Consider the following 21,195-nt stretch of genomic DNA (forward strand, 5'->3'; position numbering starts at 1 on the left):
TATAAGCAACTAGGTATCCGAGTTGGAATATATACAAGAGTATAAGAAATATACTCCAAAATTATGTGCAAAAAATGAAGGCAAATGCTACCTTCAAGGCACATGAAATTATCCAAAAGATCAAAATATCCTTATAAAACCATGGATAAAAGCATAGAAGCTCCTCGAATCCATAAAGATCATAGTTGATCATAAAAATCAATGCATACCATCTAATGGACATTAATCATGCCAAAAGAAGCATTAAAATTGGTGGCCAACTCATCAATCCGGAGTATATGAACATTGTGTCATTCAAGCAAAACTCCAAAGTAAGCAAAACTCCAAAGTAAGCAAGTGAAATACATGTGTGTAGCACTCAATAAAAAACCCCTAGACACAAGTGATCTAGGTAGAACCTGATGAGTACATATAAAACTTGAAAAACATCCAATAAAATCCACCAAAACAAACTGATCAACTAACCCATGATAGAATTTGTCTTAGGCTTAAGAAATTAAGCACAAACCACACTTACATAAGTGCAAAATAAGTTATCATGGAAAAGTGTCAAAGGTGAAACACACTTTGAATGCAAATTATAGCCATTAAAAGAAATTAAGGAACATGTCCAAAAAGAATGGCTAAACAATGGTAAAAAATCATAAATACATCGTTTAGAATTAATCCAAACATAAATATCCATTAATACGAGGTATAATCGTATTAATAATATGCGAATAACCCGCATCTATCTAATGTCAGCACGAGAAAACGTACTTCAACATTAAATAACCCTCGAAAATATTAAATTCTTGAGAAAAAGAATTATCATGATTTTTTCCTAATTTTTCCTAATTTTATAGGGCCTCAAAATGTGATAATTTTAAATTCCACCAAACCTATCTTATGGCATTCCAAACCTATATTTTTCCAGAATATTTTTAGCAATTTAATTTACCAAAATACCATTAATATTTTAAAAATATCAAATTTTTAGGATTTTTAAAAATAATTTTTAGAATATTCCTAATTTTTCATGAGAATCCCATTGTTCACGAAATTTCTAATTTCGCCCGACAATTCTCAAATCCAATGAAAATTTATAATTTTAATGAATTTTCTAATTTTTTTTAGGTCAAAAAATATATATTTTAATAGAATTTGAATGGTCACGGGCACTCGAATAGACACACCACATGCCAAACACCAACCCCACATTTTTTTGAAATTTAAAATAACCTTTGTCTAATTTTCCACTAATTTTCAAGAATTTTTAAAAATTTTTAAACTACCCCGAACGCATTTAGAATACGAACGATCAAAAAATTTCGGAATTCCAACAGTTTTCTCGAAATACGGTAAGCCAAAATTTTCTTTGGAAAATAAAAAGACAAAAAAAATCAGAATGTGAAAGGTCAAAAGTTTTCGGAATACGGAAGGTTAAAAGTTTTTTTGGAATTCGGAAAGCCAAAAGGTTTCGGGAAAACGGAAAGCCCAAAGTTTTCCAGAAGATGAAACGCCAAAAAATTTTAAGAAGAAATTTCCAAAAAAATTTCAGAGATTTTTTCCTCAAATCCCATAGAAGTAATGATTTTAAAGAGTGGGTAATGAATGGAGTGGACTATAGCCATGGTAATTGACGGTGGCACTACCAACTGACATGGTCTTGTAAAGATCATCCCTAAAAGACTTGGTCAATTGGGTATACTTTGCGTTGGCTATCACACTATAGCTTATGCTTCATAATTTAGTGAGCGTGTTATTCTCGCTCCAAAAAATAGTGAAGTGAATATTGTGAATAAAACTGCTTCGGATGCATTGCAAGGTGAACCTAAGCAGTATTTTCGTGCAGATTCAATTCTTGAAAGGGAGAAAAATTCATTCTTATATTTCATAAATTTTTTAAATGCAATCAACTTGGGAGGAGGATATCCACCTTACCACTTGGTTTTAAAGTTCCAATTATGTTGCTTCATAACTTGGATTCAAGATGTGGGCTTTGTAATGGTACATAGATGATATGTAAGGTGGTTTAATCTAAACTCTTGGAGGTTGAAATCATCACCGATATTAAAGTTGGGAAAAGAGTTTTTCTTCCACCGATTACTTTATATGCATAGAGATCCAACTTTTATTTACCATGAGATGGAGGTAATTTCTTGTTTGGAATGATAATGAATAAATCATAAGGCCAAGTCTTTATTGCCTTAGGGTTGTATTTGGTGCCTCAAGTATTTACACACGTGTAATTATATGTTGCATTGTCATGAGCGCGGTCTCCTCATATCGTGAAGGTGTAGCTTGAGGATAATAGTGATGTAGAGTCTTTAGGTGACCTTGAAAGTCATACACCTACGTGACAAGAAACATTGTTTATAAGGAGATCCTCATGGCTTCAAAGTGATAAGTCAAGGTTCATATTTAAGTTGTGCGTTTTTTTGTGAATGCTTTTTTATATGAGCTTTTCTAGTGTAAAACTGCTTATTTTTGTTGTTAATATTCTAACAGGCATGCCCGAGGTTATATTTACATTGGACATGCATGAGTCAGTGATTATAGGTTACTTATTCTCTATTAGATAACTTTTCATGATTACAAAATATGAAACATGATATTCTATACTATATGGTGTCTCCACAACACCACCTCTATGAGTGGGGACTTTATTTATTTCGATAAGAGATGGAGAGATATTTTGCATCCTTTGAGGGGTATTCAATACTTGACAGTTGGATGTTTCTTACAACCACTATCACCTTTAGCATTCGATATAAATTCTTTGTTGGAGCTCCTCCTAGACCGTTTACTCAATCTTTTAAAATTATAATTTAGTTTTTTTAAATATTTTATTGTACGAGGTAATCTTGGTTATCTTTTTTTTAAAATTATAATTTAGTTTTTTTTTCATATTTTGTTGTATTCTTTGTGTGTAGGTCCTTTTCATTAGTCAACAGTAAAACAAGGTTACAGATCACTGTCCTACAATATTCAACGTATTATAGGATAGAGGACCAACCATTCTTCCAAGTGAAGAATTGAGTTTGCTGATTAGGGTTTAGGGATTTGAAAAATTTATGACATATGTATTCGAATGTTAGTGACTCTGGTTATTTTGATACACTTTGCGACTTTGTATGCTACATACTATGATATCTGTTCTCGCTCCAAAGTCAAGTGAGACATAAGTGTAATTTTGGGGGGTGTATATCCGATAGTTTGCACATGGGAAATATATTGTGTAGGCTTGCTCCAAATTGTCAATCAAATATGGCCTAAAATATATGATTTATAGAATAGAATTATGTTGTAGATTTTTTTGGGGATAAATTAGATGTCAATCTTAGTTGATATCCATTTGCTATTATTTAGAACTATTTTGTGTAAGTTTTGAGAAGGCGAATTGAGTTTGGGTTTGCAAACGAGCACCGTGGGGAGCACGAGCACCGCCTTTACGTAGGAACACTTTGGCTTTGATTCTGTGGAGCAATAATGTCTGCGACTTCCAAGCTCGCTTCCCTTACCCGCAGGCTAAACCTTAATTGTAATAATCTCTTCATTAGAGCAACCTTAAACCCTAATCCGAATCATCTCTTCACCAGAGCGACCTCTACCTCTGCAGCAACATCAACAGCAGATCAGAAACCCTCAACAAAGCCGCAGCAGAATTTGAAGAAGTTCTCCATCTACAGATGGAATCCAGACGCAGGGGAGAAGCCACATATGCAGACCTACACGATCAACACGGGGGAGTGTGGGCCGATGGTACTGGATGCTCTGATCAAGATTAAGAACGAGGTAGATCCAACCCTCACTTTCAGGAGGTCATGCCGCGAGGGCATATGCGGGTCATGTGCAATGAACATCAACGGTTGCAACGGCCTGGCCTGTCTCACCAAGATCGATCCTAACCCTGGCCAAGAGACACCCATCTCGCCTCTCCCACACATGTTCGTGGTCAAGGACCTGGTCGTCGACATGACCAATTTCTACAATCAATACAAGAGCGTGGAGCCATGGCTCAAGACCAAGAATCCCCCTCCTGAACCTGGGAAGGAGCATCTTCAATCCAAGAAGGACCGGGCCAAGCTTGATGGCATGTATGAATGCATCCTCTGTGCCTGCTGCAGTACCTCCTGCCCTAGCTACTGGTGGAACCCCGAGAAGTACCTTGGTCCTGCAGCGCTTCTTCATGCTCACAGGCAAGTTCTTTTTCCCTTTTTGGTTTGACTATTTGAGCCTGTCAGAATTTTAGAGCAAAGAGAGGGTAAAGAGGACCATGGTGCTTAACTTAACCTCTTGTAGAGAGGCTAAGAAAGGGGAAAGATGGGTCAGGTTAAGCGAGCCTTGGAGGAACGTTTTTGAGGGAAATGTGACAGCAAAGAGAAGGAAAGAGCGCTGCCATTCTCCACCTGGCTCTTTAAGCCTCATGGAAAGAGGTTTTTGAGGGAATTGTAAGATTAAAGAGAGAAGAAAGTGGGCCGCACCTCTGCAGTTTTTTACTTGGGCAGCGAGAACAGAAAAGAAGCACATTTTTCCATGAGCATTGCTAAGGTCAAAAAGCTATGGAGCGTTAAGGAAAAACACAGGGAGAAAATCATGGAGGAAAGCGTGAAGGCAAATATATCTTGTTTCCTATGTGTATATATTTGAGCCAACCTCACTCCCTTTGGGCATGAGCAACGAGGCACCCAAATTTCTCTCTGTTCTCTTTCAGGAGCACCATGCAACAGCACCACCACTGCACCTCCTTCACTGATCTGTACCGACTCTTCCATCGCCACCTGTGCGGGCTCCACCAAAGCACCTCTCATTATATAACTCTGCTACCAATGTGCCTTCTTTGGGTGCTGGCAGCTGCTCTATGCCACCATCAGGTATACGCTGCCTGTGTGCCATGGTACTCTGCCTACAAAACTTGCCCTGCCACTTGATTGCTGCTGCCACTTCTGATATGCCTAAAGCACCTACACTGTGCCACCACCAGCATCTACACTGCCTAACTGTGCGCTGCTTCTTTGCTGTCATTGCAAGCAATGATATGCCTAAAGTATTACCGCCACTGCCACCTCGCAGCCTTGTTCCAGTGCCAACTCCTGGAGCGCCTCCAGAGTGCTGCCTATAATTGTGAGGCCCAGTCTTCACCATATTGTTGTCACTGTGTGCATGCACCACCAATACCACTGTCACGGTTGAGGCCCTTGGAGTTGAGGAGTCAATTTCCTTTGTTGCATCCCTTAGTGATAGAATGTGCAGTGGAAGAAGGGAAAGTGGAAACACAGGAGAGAGAGCGAGAGAGAGAGATGGAGAGGAAACACAGGTGAGAACTTGCTCTAATATCATCATCCAAAGGAATACATGTCCCGAGCAAGAGGGGAGAAAACCTCGTATGTGAGGGACTGCAGCAAACAATGTTAAGCAAGCAGTGAAGAATGAGGGAGGCAAGCCAGCTATATATATGCCCAAAAGTAGGCAGCCGACGACTAGCATCCACATGACTGGGATAAATGTCCAAGACTAGGATAAATATCTAAGACACCATAAAAATGGGGATAAAATAGGGGAAAAATATGTGAGGGGTGACCAGCCCCTCTAGCTAACATAGTTAGTCCTAGAGGCTAAAATAGGACACCAAACATGAAGCTAGCAACAAGGACATGATGTCTAACACCCCCTCTCAACACCGGATGCTGAGGGAACTCCAAGAAGCCAGAGACGCCGCCCTTGATGAAAGACGAAAGATTGCAGAAACAGGTACCAAGAAAGCTCCACAAGCAATCTCTTGAGCAACTCAGCTACAAAAGCAATAGAACAAGCTGCTAGGTGTACCGCTCCTCTAGAAGAAAACAACCATGTAGGCTGTGACGTGTTGCTTCAAATAATGGTTCCAAGAACACTCCCCGAAGTCGAATGTCGTGAATCCAGCTTGGAGAAGGTATGAAAAACCTCAAAACCAACCAAGATCAGATCTTGTAGATAATCAATCCTGGGAGAAGCAAACTGCTCCTCACTGGAACCCTCAAAAGAAAGAGTCAATCTGCTCCAACTCTATACCAAGAGTAGCAAAATGCTGTATAAAAGCGTCCTCTGAAAAGGTTGGCATTGCAAGATGTAAAGACTCTGTAGAAAAGATGGGGTCCATCTACCCAAACTCCATACCATGAGTTGCCCAATGTTGTACATAAGTACACACCACTGAGGTGGGCATCGCAAGATGAAAGGACTCCACATTCCCCTCTGAAAAAAGATGTTGTCGGACTATTACAAGCCCAACCTGATTCTGATCCAAATCCAAAAAACTTTTGAATTTACCACTGTGTCCTAGGCACAGTTAACAACCCCAGATCCAAAACATTCCACCGGGTCCAAAAATGTCACATGCACTCTGTACTAAGTGCATGGTGACAAACTGGCTCATCATCAGTAGTGCAACAGTTGTATAGTATTAGAACCCAGTAGGATGATAATTGTCGTACGCCGTGACCCCATTGTACATCCTCAGTCCAGGATAAGTCAGGCACGAGCTACGTAGGTCATTCCTCAGCCTTAGCGGGTCAGTCAGTCAGTCAAGTCCCTTAACCCACTTGGAGAGAATCATTCATGCATGTAGAGTCAGTAGAAGCCTTAGGGTTTGCATCAGAAAGCACTCTGCATTCTGCATAATATGCATTCATATGCTTGTGCATCATTTAGAATGTCCCATAAGCCTTAGGGAATTTACTAGGATTTATCTGGTATTTTTTCCATATTTTTTGGTATTTATTTAGCATTTATTGTCATTTATAAATATAAACTTTATTAAATAAATGACCAGCCAACTTGACCAGCCTCTAGTTAGTATAAATAGGCTTGCATAGGGCTTAGTTTCTCATTCAGTCTTCAGTGTGCTAAGAGATTTCCTCCTCAGCCCTAGGAGTTCCCTTGCCTTCAGCACTAGACTAGTCTCACCTAGCCCTTGGAGTGCTTGAGTTTGCTTCAGCCAACCTTGGTTCTCCAATGCATGCAATTCAGTAGTCCCTACAGCCATAAGCGCTTCAGTTCAGCCCCAAATCAGTATATACTCTTGCGTATTTTGCATGTGAATCAGCCGCCTGCAGTACAGTCCCCTACAGGCTGCGTTTACAGATCTTCAGCCCCTTCAAACCTGCGTTTCTGTCCAGCAGCAGCCCTGTAGCTTGCGTTTCAGTCCAGCATCAGTCCTACGCCAGAAAACAGCTCTACAGCCTTGCGTTTGCAATAGAAGGCAAGGAACATGAAGGAACCGGGTAACTGTGTAGGCTAGGAACAAACCACAGGTATAGATGCTCCAAAATCAGCAAAACGCTGACTGAAATCAGAAATTCAGTATCCTTCGCAAGTACCAAACTGCCTCCAAAGCCACAATCCAAACAAAACCCCCTCTGCAAGTGATCTGTGTCCACTAGAGAAGAAACGCAGCCAAACACGGGCTACAAACCTGAAAAATCAGGCCAACCAGTGTCCACACCTCCTATGAGGAAACGCTGAAGAGAAGGTACCTTCGGGTCCAACGGATGAAGCCCAAGTGAAGGTAGAGCTACCAGCAAGATCTATTCAGAAAAAACGCAGCAACCATGGTTGAAATCTGAAAACGCAGAGGTAAAAGGGGTTGCAGAACGGGCTGAACCTGGAATCGCAGAAGAAATAGGTACACCCAAGCCGCAAATCAGCAAATCGGCATCAGAAAACCTGTAGGAGAAAAAATGCAGCATGTAAGCTGCTGATGTTCTACACAGAATAGGCGGCCATCATTGGGGGGGGGGGGGGGGGGGGGGGGGGGGGGCGCTAGATGCTGCTGAATATTGAAGACTTGCTGCAAAACTGTTGTAGACAACACCTGTAGAAAAACGCAGCACTCCAAGGTGCTGCTGCCCTAAAAACAGAGCAGAAAACAGGTGAATCAGGTGAATCTCAGGGGTCAAGACCTGTAAAGGATGACCAATAGCTGCAATGGAGAAGACACCTAGAAGAGGTTGGCGACCCTTGTGCTCCAAGTCCTAGCTCTAATGGTCTTTTTCTGGCTGCCCCTTTTGGATTAGCCCTAAGAATGTACATGAGCATGTCATGCACATGACATCCCCCTCTGCTAAACTTGATGACGAGATTCCAACCTGTTCTTGGATGACTGTCATCATCCCAATCTTTTCCCGAAGTCCCTCTATCATCTATCCATCTCTGGCAACCCTTTTCTCTGAAAACCTGGCCCGGTCTCCAAAACCACTTTGACTCTGAATAAGATCTATGCATTTGTTCCCTCCAGTCCCCAATCCATTCTTGCCCTGACTCTGAACACTGTCTTGGTTTTCATTCCTGAGAAATGAGTTTGGCATTCTCACATCACCCCTTGGAGGATAATCCTCCCTTGGGACTGTTGCCCGAGAACCTATCTGGCTCACAGGATTGCCATTTGTGGAACACCACCAACAAACCACTTGGGAGCTCTTCCCGTTCTTGTGTTCCTTGCCTTGGGCTTCGTATCCATGTACTTTCGTGTACCTTGGACTTGTACACCATCATATGGGACTGAATCGGTGTTTAGCTTTGTTGAGCTTGATGCTCGGATACCAATGTAACACGCGGAAAACCTCCTGGGAGTCTTCTTTCAGCCCTAAACACCATTGGAAACATGTTGATGCAAAACGCAGACATGAAGAGAGAGTAGAGAGAGAGAGATGTTGGAAATTCAGTATATTTCATATAGTACAAAAAAGGTACTTTTTTACAGCCCTAGGCTGCCTCATACAAAAGGTGATTAAACACCCAAAATCTACTCCCTAAGGACCCAACTCCTAAAGAGTTGAATGACTAACACAATGAGCATCTTATGCTATTTATAGGCTCTTGAATAATGGAGGAGCTGGCCGACTGCTGTCGGACCAGCCAACTTGGCTTGAATTCAATAAAACGCTGGTCGGCGGGCTGCGCCACTCCATGGACTGAAGCGCTTGGTGCAGCCAACCTCATCTGGTACAGCTGACTCCACTTTCCTTGCAGCCGACTGAGTCCACTAAGTCCTCCAAGTCTTGATCCTCAAGTCCACACTATCCACTTCTGTATCTTGTGCTCCAAGTCCTAGCTCTAATGGTCTTTTTCTGGCTGCCCCTTCTGGATTAGCCGTGAGAATGTACATGAGCATGTCATGCACATGACATATATATATGCCCAAAAGTAGGCAGACTAGCATCCACATGACTGGGATAAATGTCCATGACTAGGATAAATATCTAAGACACCATAAAAATGGAGATAAAATAGGGGAAAAATATGTGAGGGGTGACCAGCCCCTCTAGCTAACATGGTCAGCCCTAGAGGCTAAAATAGGACACCAAACATGAAGCTAGCAACAAGGAGATGATGCCTAACCCTTAGGACTAGCATGCCACATCACCTATAACACATGATCGAGGTTATAATAAGGTTTATTCATTTGATTGTATGGCTGATGAAATATTAAGGGCTCCCTAGTTTGAGAGTCATCTTCTTTTGATGCATCTTTTAGGATTAGCGTGCCAAGTCACATACAAAATACCGTTAAGTTTATTGTATTGATGTCCATTTTTGTGAAGTGATATATTAAGGTTGTTTGGTTTATAAGGCGGATGAGATATTGACGGCGCTTGATCTTTGAAAGTGACTCACGAGCAAGCATCTAATTTTTTTAGGAGATTGTAACTTGGACTACGGATGTTATGAGACAACTCATGTCATGTGCACATATGCCCATGAACCAGTTCCTCAGCTAGTCCAGCAGGGGTAGCCAGAAAAAGACCAGAGTTTAGGAGCATGCTACAGTTTTGGGCCAAGGTTGGACTTGGAGCAGGGCATGGAAGAGGTGGAAGGGGTGCTGTGAGCTACACACGTGGAGTCGGCTGTACCAGATGCAAGCGCCTCAGCGTTTTATGGTGGATACCGTGTCGGCTGCATGGAGAATTGCGCCTAGGCATTTAATGCACAGTCGGCTGGCCGACCAGCAGCAGTCGGCCAGCATTCCAAGTGGTAAAGAAGGCCTATAAATAGGCAGTTTTGCTCATAGAAGAATTCATTCAATCCTTTAGGGATTGGATCCCTAGGGTCCTATAGTAGGACCAGATTTTGGGTGTTTACCACCTTTTGTTTAAGGCAGCCTATGGCTGTAGTAGAGGTACCTTTTTGTACCATATCAATATACTGAATTTCCAGCACATCTCTCTCTCTCTACTCTCTCCATATCTGCGTTTTGCATCAGATGGTTTCTAGTAGTGTTTAGGGCTGAAAGAAGACTCCCAGAGCTTCCGCGTGTTATAACTCATATATTTGACCAATCACTATTTTATGATTTTAGCTATTAGATGAGCGACGATTGGCCCATTGTGGATTGAGTCTATCTCACTTGCTTATGTGACCAGTGTAATGCCGGCAACAACCGGCCAGTTGCGTACCTGGGTGGTGTTTGTGAGGTGTGAAGGAGCTATGAAAGCTCAGCTGTAGAGTTAGGGTTTCATGTGGGAGACATACACAGAGAAGAAGGGAGAGAGAGAGAGAGACATGTGGGGATAAGTCAACTCATCAAGTGTGAGTGTGTGACTCCCCTATCACACATGTATATTTGCACTAGTACACATAGTGCACTTAGTACATTAAAAGTACTAAGTGTACTATGTACTATAACTTATGGGCTTGTACACACTACAAGGGTGGGCATAATGCCTTTACCCCAACAACCTCCCACTTAAAGGCAAAGTGCCCTTAAATGAAGGAAAAGAAAAATCAGTATGTATATGATAATATACAAGGCCATATCAAGGCTGAAACTGGCCTCATCCAATGCCCATCAAGTGTCTGCAATGAGCAAACCGCTCTGGAGGCAAACTCTTAGTCAACAGATCAGCCGGGTTGTCATCCGTATGAATTTTAATAAGCTGAATTTGCTTGTTCTCTATCACCTCTCTGATGAAGTGATACTTCACATCCACATGCTTCGTCTTTGCATGAAAGACAGGGTTCTTTGCCAACTAGATGGCACTCTGACTGTCACAATGCAACGATGGAATATCCCCTGTATAACCCAAATCAACCACTAACCGAGATAGCCATAATGCCTCCTTGCAAGCCTCTGTGGCTGCAAGCAGCAATATACTCGGCCTCTGTAGTAGATAAGGCAGTGCACTTCTGCATCCTGGATATCCATGACACAGCACCTCCTGTGAATGTAAACACATAACCGGTAGTAGACTTCCGGTTATCTGGATGACCGGCATAATCCGAATCCGTGTAACCATGCACTAATGCATCCTGTTTGCCAAAAGCAAATGCACATATCCTGTGTGTCCTTCAGGTATCTCATGACACCTTTCACTGGTTCCCAATGCTTCTTGCCAGGTTTGGCCATGACTCCGACTGCAAATGCAATGTCCGGCCTCGTAGCAACCATGGCATACATGAGACTGCCACAAGTTGAAGCATACGGAATCTTGGCCATATCAGCCCTGTCACTATCCGACTGTGGGCTGTCCATAGCACTGAGTTTCACATATGGAGGCAAAGGAGTACTAGTCTTCTTTCCCCCATCCATATTGAACCTCTGCAAAACTTTGCCAATGTATTCCTTTTGAGACAAATACAACACATGCTGATTTCTGTCCCGAAGTATCCGCATACCCAAAATGTGATTTGCATCACCCAAATCCTTCATATCAAAGGTCTGATGTAGCCTCTTCTTCAAGGCATCCATCTCTTTACGAGATTTCCCGGCAATCAACATATCATCAACATACAAGATGAGGATCAATAGACTGCCATCCAAAGCTTTCTTGGTGTATAAGCAATGATCTATGTCACTTCTCTTGAAATCGTGGGATTTCATGAATGTATCAAATTTATGATACCATTCCCTTGGTGCCTGTTTGAGCCCATAAAGACTCTTTTTCTGCTTGCATACAAGCTTCTCCTTTCCATTCACTGCATAACCCTGTGGCTGTTGCATATATATCTCCTCATGGAGATCACCGTGAAGAAAGCAGTCTTCACATCCATCTGAATCAAATCCAGATCATCATGAGCAACCAAAGCTAATACAGCTCTAAGTGTGGTCATTTTGACCACTGGAGAGAAGATCTCATCAAAGTCCACACCATATTTCTGCTTGAAGTCCTTAGCCACTAACCTGGCTTTGTATCTTGGCTTTGCATCGGGTGCAACTTTGAGCCTGTAAACCCACTTGCATGGCAAAACCTTCTTGCCTGTAGGCAAATGCACCAACTTCCATGTTCCATTTTTGTGCAGAGAATCCATCTCTGACTTCATAGCACGCTCCCAAAGAGCCTTGTCTGCCCTCTGTAAAGTCTCCTTGTAACATGAGGGCTCCCCACAGTCAGTGAGCATCAAGTAGTCAACCCCTGGAACAAACCTGTCAGGGGCTCTGGAGGGTCTTGTGGACCTCCGTACCCAATGACCATCATTTGCAGGTTGCTGTCCAGCTTGCATATCACCTATTGGTGGCTCCTGTTCCATGCCATAAGGTTGAAAGATCATGCCCGGTATCTCCTCTGTGGCATATCCATAGGGATATCTTCTGCCATGTCTGGCTGTCCATTTGGACCATTTTCAGCACCATTTAAGGGCTGGTTTTGTTGCTGTAATGGCTGATTTACAGCCCTTGGTTGTTGTCCATGATGTCCATCATCATCAAAGATGACTCTGCCAGGCTCCTGTTGCCTTGCAGGCTTCTTATACATGTATGTTTCATCAAAAATGACATCATTGCTGCGTATAATCTTTCTATTCACTGGATCCCAAAGTCTATACCCCATTTCACCTCTGTCACCATATCCTAGGAATATGCATTTGTGAGACTTAGGATCAAGTTTGGTGCGTATTTCCCTGCGTATGTGCACGTACGCAACACAACCAAACACTCTCAAGTGCTTGTAGGACGGAGGCTTCCCTGTCCATACTTCCTCTGGCACTTTCCCACCAAGCCTCGTGTTAGGTGACCTGTTTATAAGATGAACAGCTGTCATAACAGCTTCAGCCCAAAAACCGTGAGGTAATGCAGCATGTGACAACATAGAACGGACCTTCTCCTGAATGGTCCTGTTCATCCTCTCTACTGTCCCGTTTTGTGGAGGATCATAAGGAGTAGAGAGCTCCCTCTTGATGCCTTTAGCATCAGTGATCACAAAAGTCCTGAAACTGTTTGGATATATACTCTCTACCATTGTCGGAACGCAAAGCCTTCAGTGTTTTGCCTGTTTGATTCTCAACATGAGCAACAAACTTCTCAAACACTGAGAATGTATCACTCTTCAAACAAAGAGGATAAACCCACACCTTGCGTGTGGCATCATCTATAAAAGAGACAAAATATTTTGCCCCTCCCAAAGAAAGCTGAGGCATCTCACATACATCTGTATGTACAAGATCTAATTGAGCATCTTTCTGTCCAAGAGCTTTCTTGTGGGGGCACTGGAGTTGCTTGCCATATATACAATGCTCACAAAACTGAAAACTTGAGAACTTTAGAGAAGGCAAGTAACCAAAACGAGACAATTGCTCCATTCCTTTGACACTCATGTGTCCCAACCGGCTATGCCACATAGAGATTTCCGGCAGCTCGGTTGCATTTACATTAGCATGGTGACAAACACCAGTATGCGTGAAGTAAAGAGTGTCCATCTTAGAGCCTTTGGCAACAACTAGTGAGCCCTTACTAATCTTCCACTTTCCACGACCAAATGTGGTAACATAATCAGCATCATCAAGCTGTCCAGTAGAAAGCAGGTTCTTCTTGATCTCAGGCACATGCCTGACATCATGGAGCATAAGCTGTGAGCCATCTGAAAACACAAGCCTCACATCACCTTTGCCAAGAATCTTGCATGCATGGTTGTCACCCAAATAAACTACTCCTTCATTGCCAGCAGTATACCTGACAAACAAGTCTCTGCAACCTGTGACATGAAAGGAGGCACCTGAATCAATGATCCATGAGTGCATACCATGACCATCTCCTGCAAGAAGTGAATGGGCATCAAGTGAAGACGTGAATAGGACTTCATCCTCACTGTCACCTGCATGTGACACATTGACTTCTTCAATCTTGACTCCACTTTTGCCCTTTGGCTTTGCATCTTTGGCTTCATCTTTGTCTTTGTCTTTTCCTTTGCCCTTTTCTTTTTGATCATTCTTCCATTTGTAGCATTGCTTTTTGATATGTCCCTTCTTGCCACAATAATGGCATTCCAAGTCCTTTTTGGAGCGGGACTTGCTCCTTCCCCGTTCTTGGCTTTTATCCCTTTGCTGGGATCTCCCACGTGCATTCATTGCATTGGACTTTCCAACAGAGTTGTTCTTCCTGTTCATCTCCTCTTGAAGGAGAGCACCCTCCACATCTGCATATGACAGCATAGCATTTGAATTGCTAGTGGTTGTCCTGAATGTATCCCAACTCTCTGGCAAAGTGCATAAGAGAAAGGTGGCTTTAACTCATCGTCCATTGCCAACTTTTGATTAATGACCTGGCTGACAACACCATTAAACTCATTTAGATGGGCTGTTATAGACGCCCCTTCCTTCATTTGAAGACCTATGAGTTTCTTCAACCAATACACTTTGCTTGAGGCACTTTGCTGGGCATACAAGTCGTGCAATCTTTGCTACATTTCTCAAGCTGTCTTCTCTTCACGAAAGAGTCTGACACAGACAACATGATAGTAGATCTTGCCAGCTCATCCATATCTTCCCATTCTTCAGCACTAAGAGAAGCGGGCATTACATCCCTTTCTTTGATGGGCTTGTGCTGCTTCTTCTGGAGCAACACATTATAGCACTGGGTTTGCCAAATGTCATAATTATGTGAGCCTTCAAGCTTCTTGATGTGAAGCAATGAAGAGCTCTCACCTGTGGTTGCCATAGCAATATGCAACCTTTGACACAATCAATGCCTGACTCCCTGCAAGATGTGCAAACACTGCACCAAAGCACACAAAGTGCTCACAGTTGTTCTCCCAAAGTTTATCTCCCACTGCGGAAGCACAAATGTAACTCTACTCCCACTGTATGTGATAAAATCACCAAAATCTGGTTGCTGCAGATTTAGGACAGCACTTTAAATGTGCTCTGTTCCCCTTCCAAAGTACTGTACAACAGTACTGAGTGCTCACCAATGATGTACCAAATCTGTACCGGCAAGTACAGCAACTGAAAATGAACCTTTTCCTCACTCAAATCAATGTACAGCCATGCCAAAACTTGTACTAAGTTGTACCAAATCTGTACCAACAAGTACAGCAGCAATAAATGCTTTCCTGGCTGTCCAAATGAGTGAAAATCAGACTTTTACAGTCCCCACCACTGCATACAACAGTCCCGAACAGAAATTGGGCAAAAGCCCCTTGACTACAAGTGGATTTCTGAGGATTCAAGGCATAAAAGTCTTGCCTGCTGCTTTGCCAAGCTCAACAAGCATAAAATCTTGAAAAGCCCCTTGATTCAAGATCAATTTCTGGTCATACATGGTATATTAACGCACATGAAGGTATCCAGAGTCTTCGCAATGCTTCCCTCTGGCCACATATACATCCAATACATAAAAGCCCCTTGATTTACAGGCACATTGAGTGCTTGACAGGCATCAACACATTGCCCAAAGCATCAAATGCTAGTGCCTGCATGCAAATCAACCCAATCGGCACAAAAGCCCTTTGATTTGCACTCCAATTTCTTGCAATTTTGGCCCGAATGTGAGATTGCTCACATCATACAGCATGTATGAATGCCCAATGGCACAATTACATCAAAAGCCCCAAATTTTGACATCCAATTTCCTGCAAATTGACTTTGAATGTGACCAATGTCACCCAATTTTGCCAATTTTGCTCAAAATTTGAGCAATTTGGCACTTGTACCTGCTCAATTGATGATTGTACCTGCTCAATTGCAAATCCCAAAAAAAAATTGAAGCATGTACCTCTGAAATTTGTGATTTCTGTTGGCAGAAAGGGGGTGTCGAATTTGCTGCTGTTGTATTGATGCTGCTGCTACTGTATACTACTGTTGTACCGTTGCAGCGATACTTGGGGAGAATGACTCTGCAACAGGCAGGCCAAGGAGGCGCTCGGCAGCTGTATTCGTGCAGACCTTTGTAGTCAAACAGGTGCAGGCGTACAAGGTGACCTTTGTAGTCGGGCAGGTGCAGGCGTACAAGGTGACCTTCGTTCTGGAAGGGGGTTGCGTGCGTGGCTCTTCAATGCTGCGCACTTTCAAGCGCTTCACCTTTGCGCACGACAAGGTCTTCGTAGATGCAATCCTCTGCGATGAGGTTGGCACGGAGTCGAAGTCACGCCGGCGCCAATTGACGGGGTGCTTTTACGTGTTCCCTACACCCTGCGCTTGGGCGGGCGTGGTGTGCATTGCTACGCCTTGTGGCCAGGCCGTGTTGGTTGCCGCCTGCTTCGCCTAGTGGTGGCGGGTTGTGTTCGCCCAGCCTGGCTTCGACGGTTCGCTCGTAGGCGACTACAGCTCAATGTTTTGCGCACAGGCGACCAGCATTCGCACAAAGCAGAACCCACTCAGCTGTAGTCGCTCCTGCTTCTGCACTTCTGCTCAGCGTGACCTCCTTGTGTAGCGCTGCAATTGGCAGCCAAGAGGGAAGCCCGTGAGCACCTGTAGCGCCTATGAACAGCGCTGCCCTTGGTTGGTTTGCCCTGTTGTGCACACAGTAGCTTCACATGTGCCTTAGCACCTACACAAGATTCTGCCCATGCAGCACACACAGGTGACCAGTTCTGATGCAGCACGCAGGTCCGTACAGTACACGCAGGCTCTGATACCAGTTGAAGGAGCTATGAAAGCTCAGCTGTAGAGTTAGGGTTTCATGTGGGAGACATACACAGAGAAGAAGGGAGAGAGAGAGAGAGAGACATGTGGGGATAAGTCAACTCATCAAGTGTGAGTGTGTGACTCCCCTATCACACATGTATATTTGCACTAGTACACAGTGTGCACTTAGTACATTAAAAGTACTAAGTGTACTATGTACTATAACTTATGGGTTTGTACACACTACAAGGGTGGGCATAATGCCTTTACGCCAACAAGGTGCAGACCAAGCAGGTGCAAAGCGGTTGAGTACTTTAGTGTAGTGAATGAGTACACAAAGTATGCATCAAGATAAGTACTTTTTTTTCCCCAAGGAAAAGCTAGCCATATAGCTCAATACAACATTGCTAAAAGCAGTCCAAATATACATTTGAGATAAGGAAGGTCAGCTGGCTGCTCAATCAGAGGGAGGCTACAACTGGAGGCTGAAAGAAAAGCCATTGGGGGTTGTGGTGCCAAGTAGCTTTGCTGTTCTTCCTGGATAGGAAGGGCCCAGGGGGACTTAGAAAGGCTCATGCCTCTGCTGCATGCACTCTAGATCACTGGTCAAGCGCTCAAAACGGCCCTCGAGGGTGTGTATGAGATTAACCCAAATGGAATGAACGATCTCTGCTTGGGGTTTGGGGGGGGTAAAATCAAACCGTTGATGGCCTTGCTACATCGGGATCACCAGATGTGCCAAGTTGTTATGTTGTTGATGATCTTCCATCTGGAGCTAGTGTGTGACATGGAGTCCAAGGCTGAATTGGCGACAATCGTCATAGAGATGTGCATGTGAGTGAGACTCGAAGCAAGGTGGCGTCCATCCTCGTAAAGTAAGTGCACTTGATGGTGGTCATACAAGACATGGGTGCAAAGGTTTCATCATAATGTATGCCTTTCTGTTGTGCATAGCCCTAGCGTCCCTGTCGGCTAGATCCTGCAACCTCAGGATGCTTTTCTTGGGATCCCCTGTGCCTTGCTCATGCCTTGGTTCATCTATTTTTTTGGGATTCGTCCAGGAGTTAGCATGTCCATGTGCATGCACATGACATCCCCTTCTGCTAAACTTGATGATAGGATGACCTTGGATGACTGTCAACATCCCTTTTTCTCCATTGGACTCCCAAACCTGTCATCCTTCCCTTCTTGGCAACCTTTTCACCGCCCTTCCCGGTCTCTGACTCCACTCCAAATCCGATGAAGATCTGTGCATTTGATCCTCTCTGTCCCCTTGCCTTCTTGTCCTGTCCCTGAATGCTTTCTTTGGTCTTCTTTTCTTGAGTATCGAGCCTGGCACTCTCACTCCACCCCTTGGATGATCACCATCCCTTGGAATCGTTTTTCTGAAAGCCTTTGTATGCCCCAAGTGGCATCCAACTCACAGGGCTTCCATTCCCCTTCGGTCTTGTGGAACACCACCAACGAACCTCTTGGGAACTTCTTCCATGTCTTGTGTTACTCTCCTTGGACCATCTTCATCTAGGATACCATCAGTGTTTACCCTTGGTGAGCTTGATGCTATGATACCAATGTCACATGCGGATGTTTAGCCTTGTTGAGCTTGATGCTCTGATACCAATGTCACATGCGGAAGCTCTGGGAGTCTTTTTGGGACAAGCCCACACATGGTACAGAATCAAGGCGAGAAGGGGGATTTTCCACTGAAGGATGCTGAAGCATTCATTGGCAAGGATTGGCTTGAAAGATGGCTACACAGCATGGATACTTTGAGCAAACCCAGCCACTTTTGTCAAAAAGGAAAAGCAAACATCGTATATATAGAGCTGGTCGACTTCATCTTAAGGGGGGCTGAATCATGGAAAAGGTGGGAAGAAGGGCTGTCCTTGAAGCATGCGCATGAGAGCACAGGCGGCAGTTGCTGTTTTTCTCTCTCCTGCTCCACTCAGTGCTGGTGCTGTACTGTAACACCTGCTTACAGATGCGCACATGCTGACTGCTGTTTTCTCTCCTCTTCTGCACTGGTCGAACTGAGGGTTGCTGTTTTTCTCTCCATTCAGAACTGGCCGTACAGGCTCGGGGGTGAGCTTGAATGGCTCTATAGTTGGTGAGCTAGATGCCGGTGTCTATATGTTTCCGTTTTCACTTGGTCGAGGCGGCTTGTGAGATTACTCCGTGCGTACACTAAAGGGTGTGTTCTAGTGGTATGGGACACGAGGGCTTCGCACGTGGAGCCATGTCGTAGATTTTCCTAACCTCCAGGCTCAGGGGTAAGCTTGAATGGCTCTATAGTTGGTGAGCTAGATGCCGGTGTCTATATGTTTCCATGTTCACTTAATCGCACGTGTCTTACAACCTGCCTGCCCCCCGATGGGGGCGGGAATTGGTTTGTACCCTTAATATCGATGTATAGCCTGAGCTCAGCAAGATTACCTTAAGGGAAATTAGGGCACCTCCGATAAGTAAAGATACAATTTATTTGGAGCATGCCATGCTGTTCTTGTCTTGACGCCTATTGGGTCTGCCTTGGTCATGGTTGAGACTCAACTAATTATAGAAGCAGTATGTGCAGAACTTGTGTATATATTTTTAAGGTATTTTTGCCAAGTTGTTTTATGTTTTTTATATCTAGAGCGGTGCAGGAGCTCAAGCAACATTTGGTTTCTAATGGAGTAACCATGTAATGAGTCTCTTATGACAAGACCTTTGAAGGTGGGACCTCCACTGATTATGCCCTGTCTATAATACTCTGAATGCTTAATCAGACAGTTAAGCTTTTTGGGCAATGGGGCTGCTAGCCTTGAACCTTCATCTTGGCTCAACTCTTGAGTCTTGCTAAGGGAAAATTTGGTAGATTATTTTGTGCTTATGATGGCATAAATCATAGTCGGGTGTGAAGGAGCGCCTCCTCCATCACATGGAGTGGGACCACCACCTGCTCTTGGCTGGTGATGTTTACAGGGATTTACAGGGATACCATTAGAGCACATAGTTGGGACCAGTGCACATGAGGTTTTGGGCTTTCCAAAGACTGACCAATTTTGAGTTTTCACTAGTTTCTGATGTCACCTTTATGCATCATGGAATGACTAGTGCTATGGATGTATGTTGGTTGCTGTATGTCCTATGGAGTAAGCGCACTACTGGCCCCTGTGCATGGGTTTCAAACACCTGGGCCATGCGAAATGAAGCAGAATGGCTTGAGCCTCACTTTGCTGGAGAATTATTTATCGACTAGTATTTTTGTTTAACTAGGAAGGAAAAAGGGCTCAACCTCTGTGACATGTGATGGTCTTCAACCGTAGTAATCACAACCTTAGTCTAACTAAACTGCACTTAATGATGTTTAAGAGATAGACAAATATGTGTCAATGCAATGTAGCTATATTAGATGATGAATGCGGTTACAATGAGATCTGAATAGATCTATGAAGCTGAATATGCTGCCTATATGCTGAATATACTGATATACTGAATGTACTGTTGTCCCACTGTCTTTCCCTTGTCTCCTGGGAAGGAAACACTGAAGGGATGGCTTTGGGACTGAAGCAATGGTGATGGGATGCTGAAATGCATGTACTCCTGTTACCTGGGGAGGAAACGCTGAGGAGATGGATGCGTTTGCTGAAGATGATGTACTGAATGCTGAATATGATGGACTGGTTACTGAATGCTGATGCGTTGGCTGAATATGCTGCTCCCAAGGCTTCCTGGAGGAGAAACGCTGGAGACACTTTGCTGAATGCTGGGATGGTGTGAGGAATAGAGGCGCCTGCTTTATATAGATTTAAGGCTGGTCGGCCAGCATACTGCTGTCGGCCAGCAACTTTGGACAAATAAATAGCATAAAATGCCAACTTGGCTGTAAATGCTGTCCATACTCTGTCGGCTGATGTATACATACTGTCGGCTACCTCCACAAGCCCCAAATGCTGGTCTATATGGCTAATGTGATGCTACCATGCTGAATCCAACTCATACCATGTGGTACATGCTGAAAACATTCATTTAAATGACCATAAAATGCCTGATAAATCCTGATGATGCTTATGATGCTAAAATGATGCCATGTCATTGTACACCTGAATGGTGTGCACGTGACCACCTCTTTGGTGAACTGTTCGTTGATATAGCATCTTTTATCTATTGCAGGTGGATAGCTGACAGCCGTGATGAGTACACAAATGAGCGTTTGCAAGCAATAGATGACGAATTCAAGCTCTATCGTTGCCATACAATCATGAATTGTGCCCGGGCTTGCCCGAAAGGCCTGAATCCAGGCATGCAGATAGCAAAGATAAAGAAGTTGCAGGTCACCCGACCTTGATGGTCTCTATGCATTATTTATTTAAAAAAATACATTGAGTACTGTACTTGAAATCTGACCTGCCAATGGCAGTC

The 21,195-nt window shown here is 43.7% G+C and overlaps 1 protein-coding gene across 1 annotated transcript in view; it reads left to right on the top strand.

The window, feature by feature from the left end:
- The first annotated feature begins 3,358 nt into the window (after positions 1-3,358).
- The window catches only part of LOC147642412 (succinate dehydrogenase [ubiquinone] iron-sulfur subunit 2, mitochondrial-like), a 17,984-nt gene continuing 147 nt past the window's right edge, over positions 3,359-21,195 (top strand). Inside the window, exons 1-2 of the mRNA XM_086806237.1 lie at positions 3,359-4,181; positions 20,947-21,195. The exon at positions 20,947-21,195 is cut by the window's right edge and continues 147 nt beyond it. Coding sequence (XP_086662363.1) covers positions 3,472-4,181; positions 20,947-21,121 — 885 coding nt within the window. The 5' untranslated portion in view covers positions 3,359-3,471 and the 3' untranslated portion in view covers positions 21,122-21,195. The remainder of the gene's footprint in view (positions 4,182-20,946) is intronic.

Source organism: Cibotium barometz, chromosome 1 (genome assembly GCF_041138505.1).
Source record: "Cibotium barometz isolate CiBa-2024 chromosome 1, ASM4113850v1, whole genome shotgun sequence".
Classification (NCBI taxonomy): domain Eukaryota; kingdom Viridiplantae; phylum Streptophyta; class Polypodiopsida; order Cyatheales; family Cibotiaceae; genus Cibotium; species Cibotium barometz.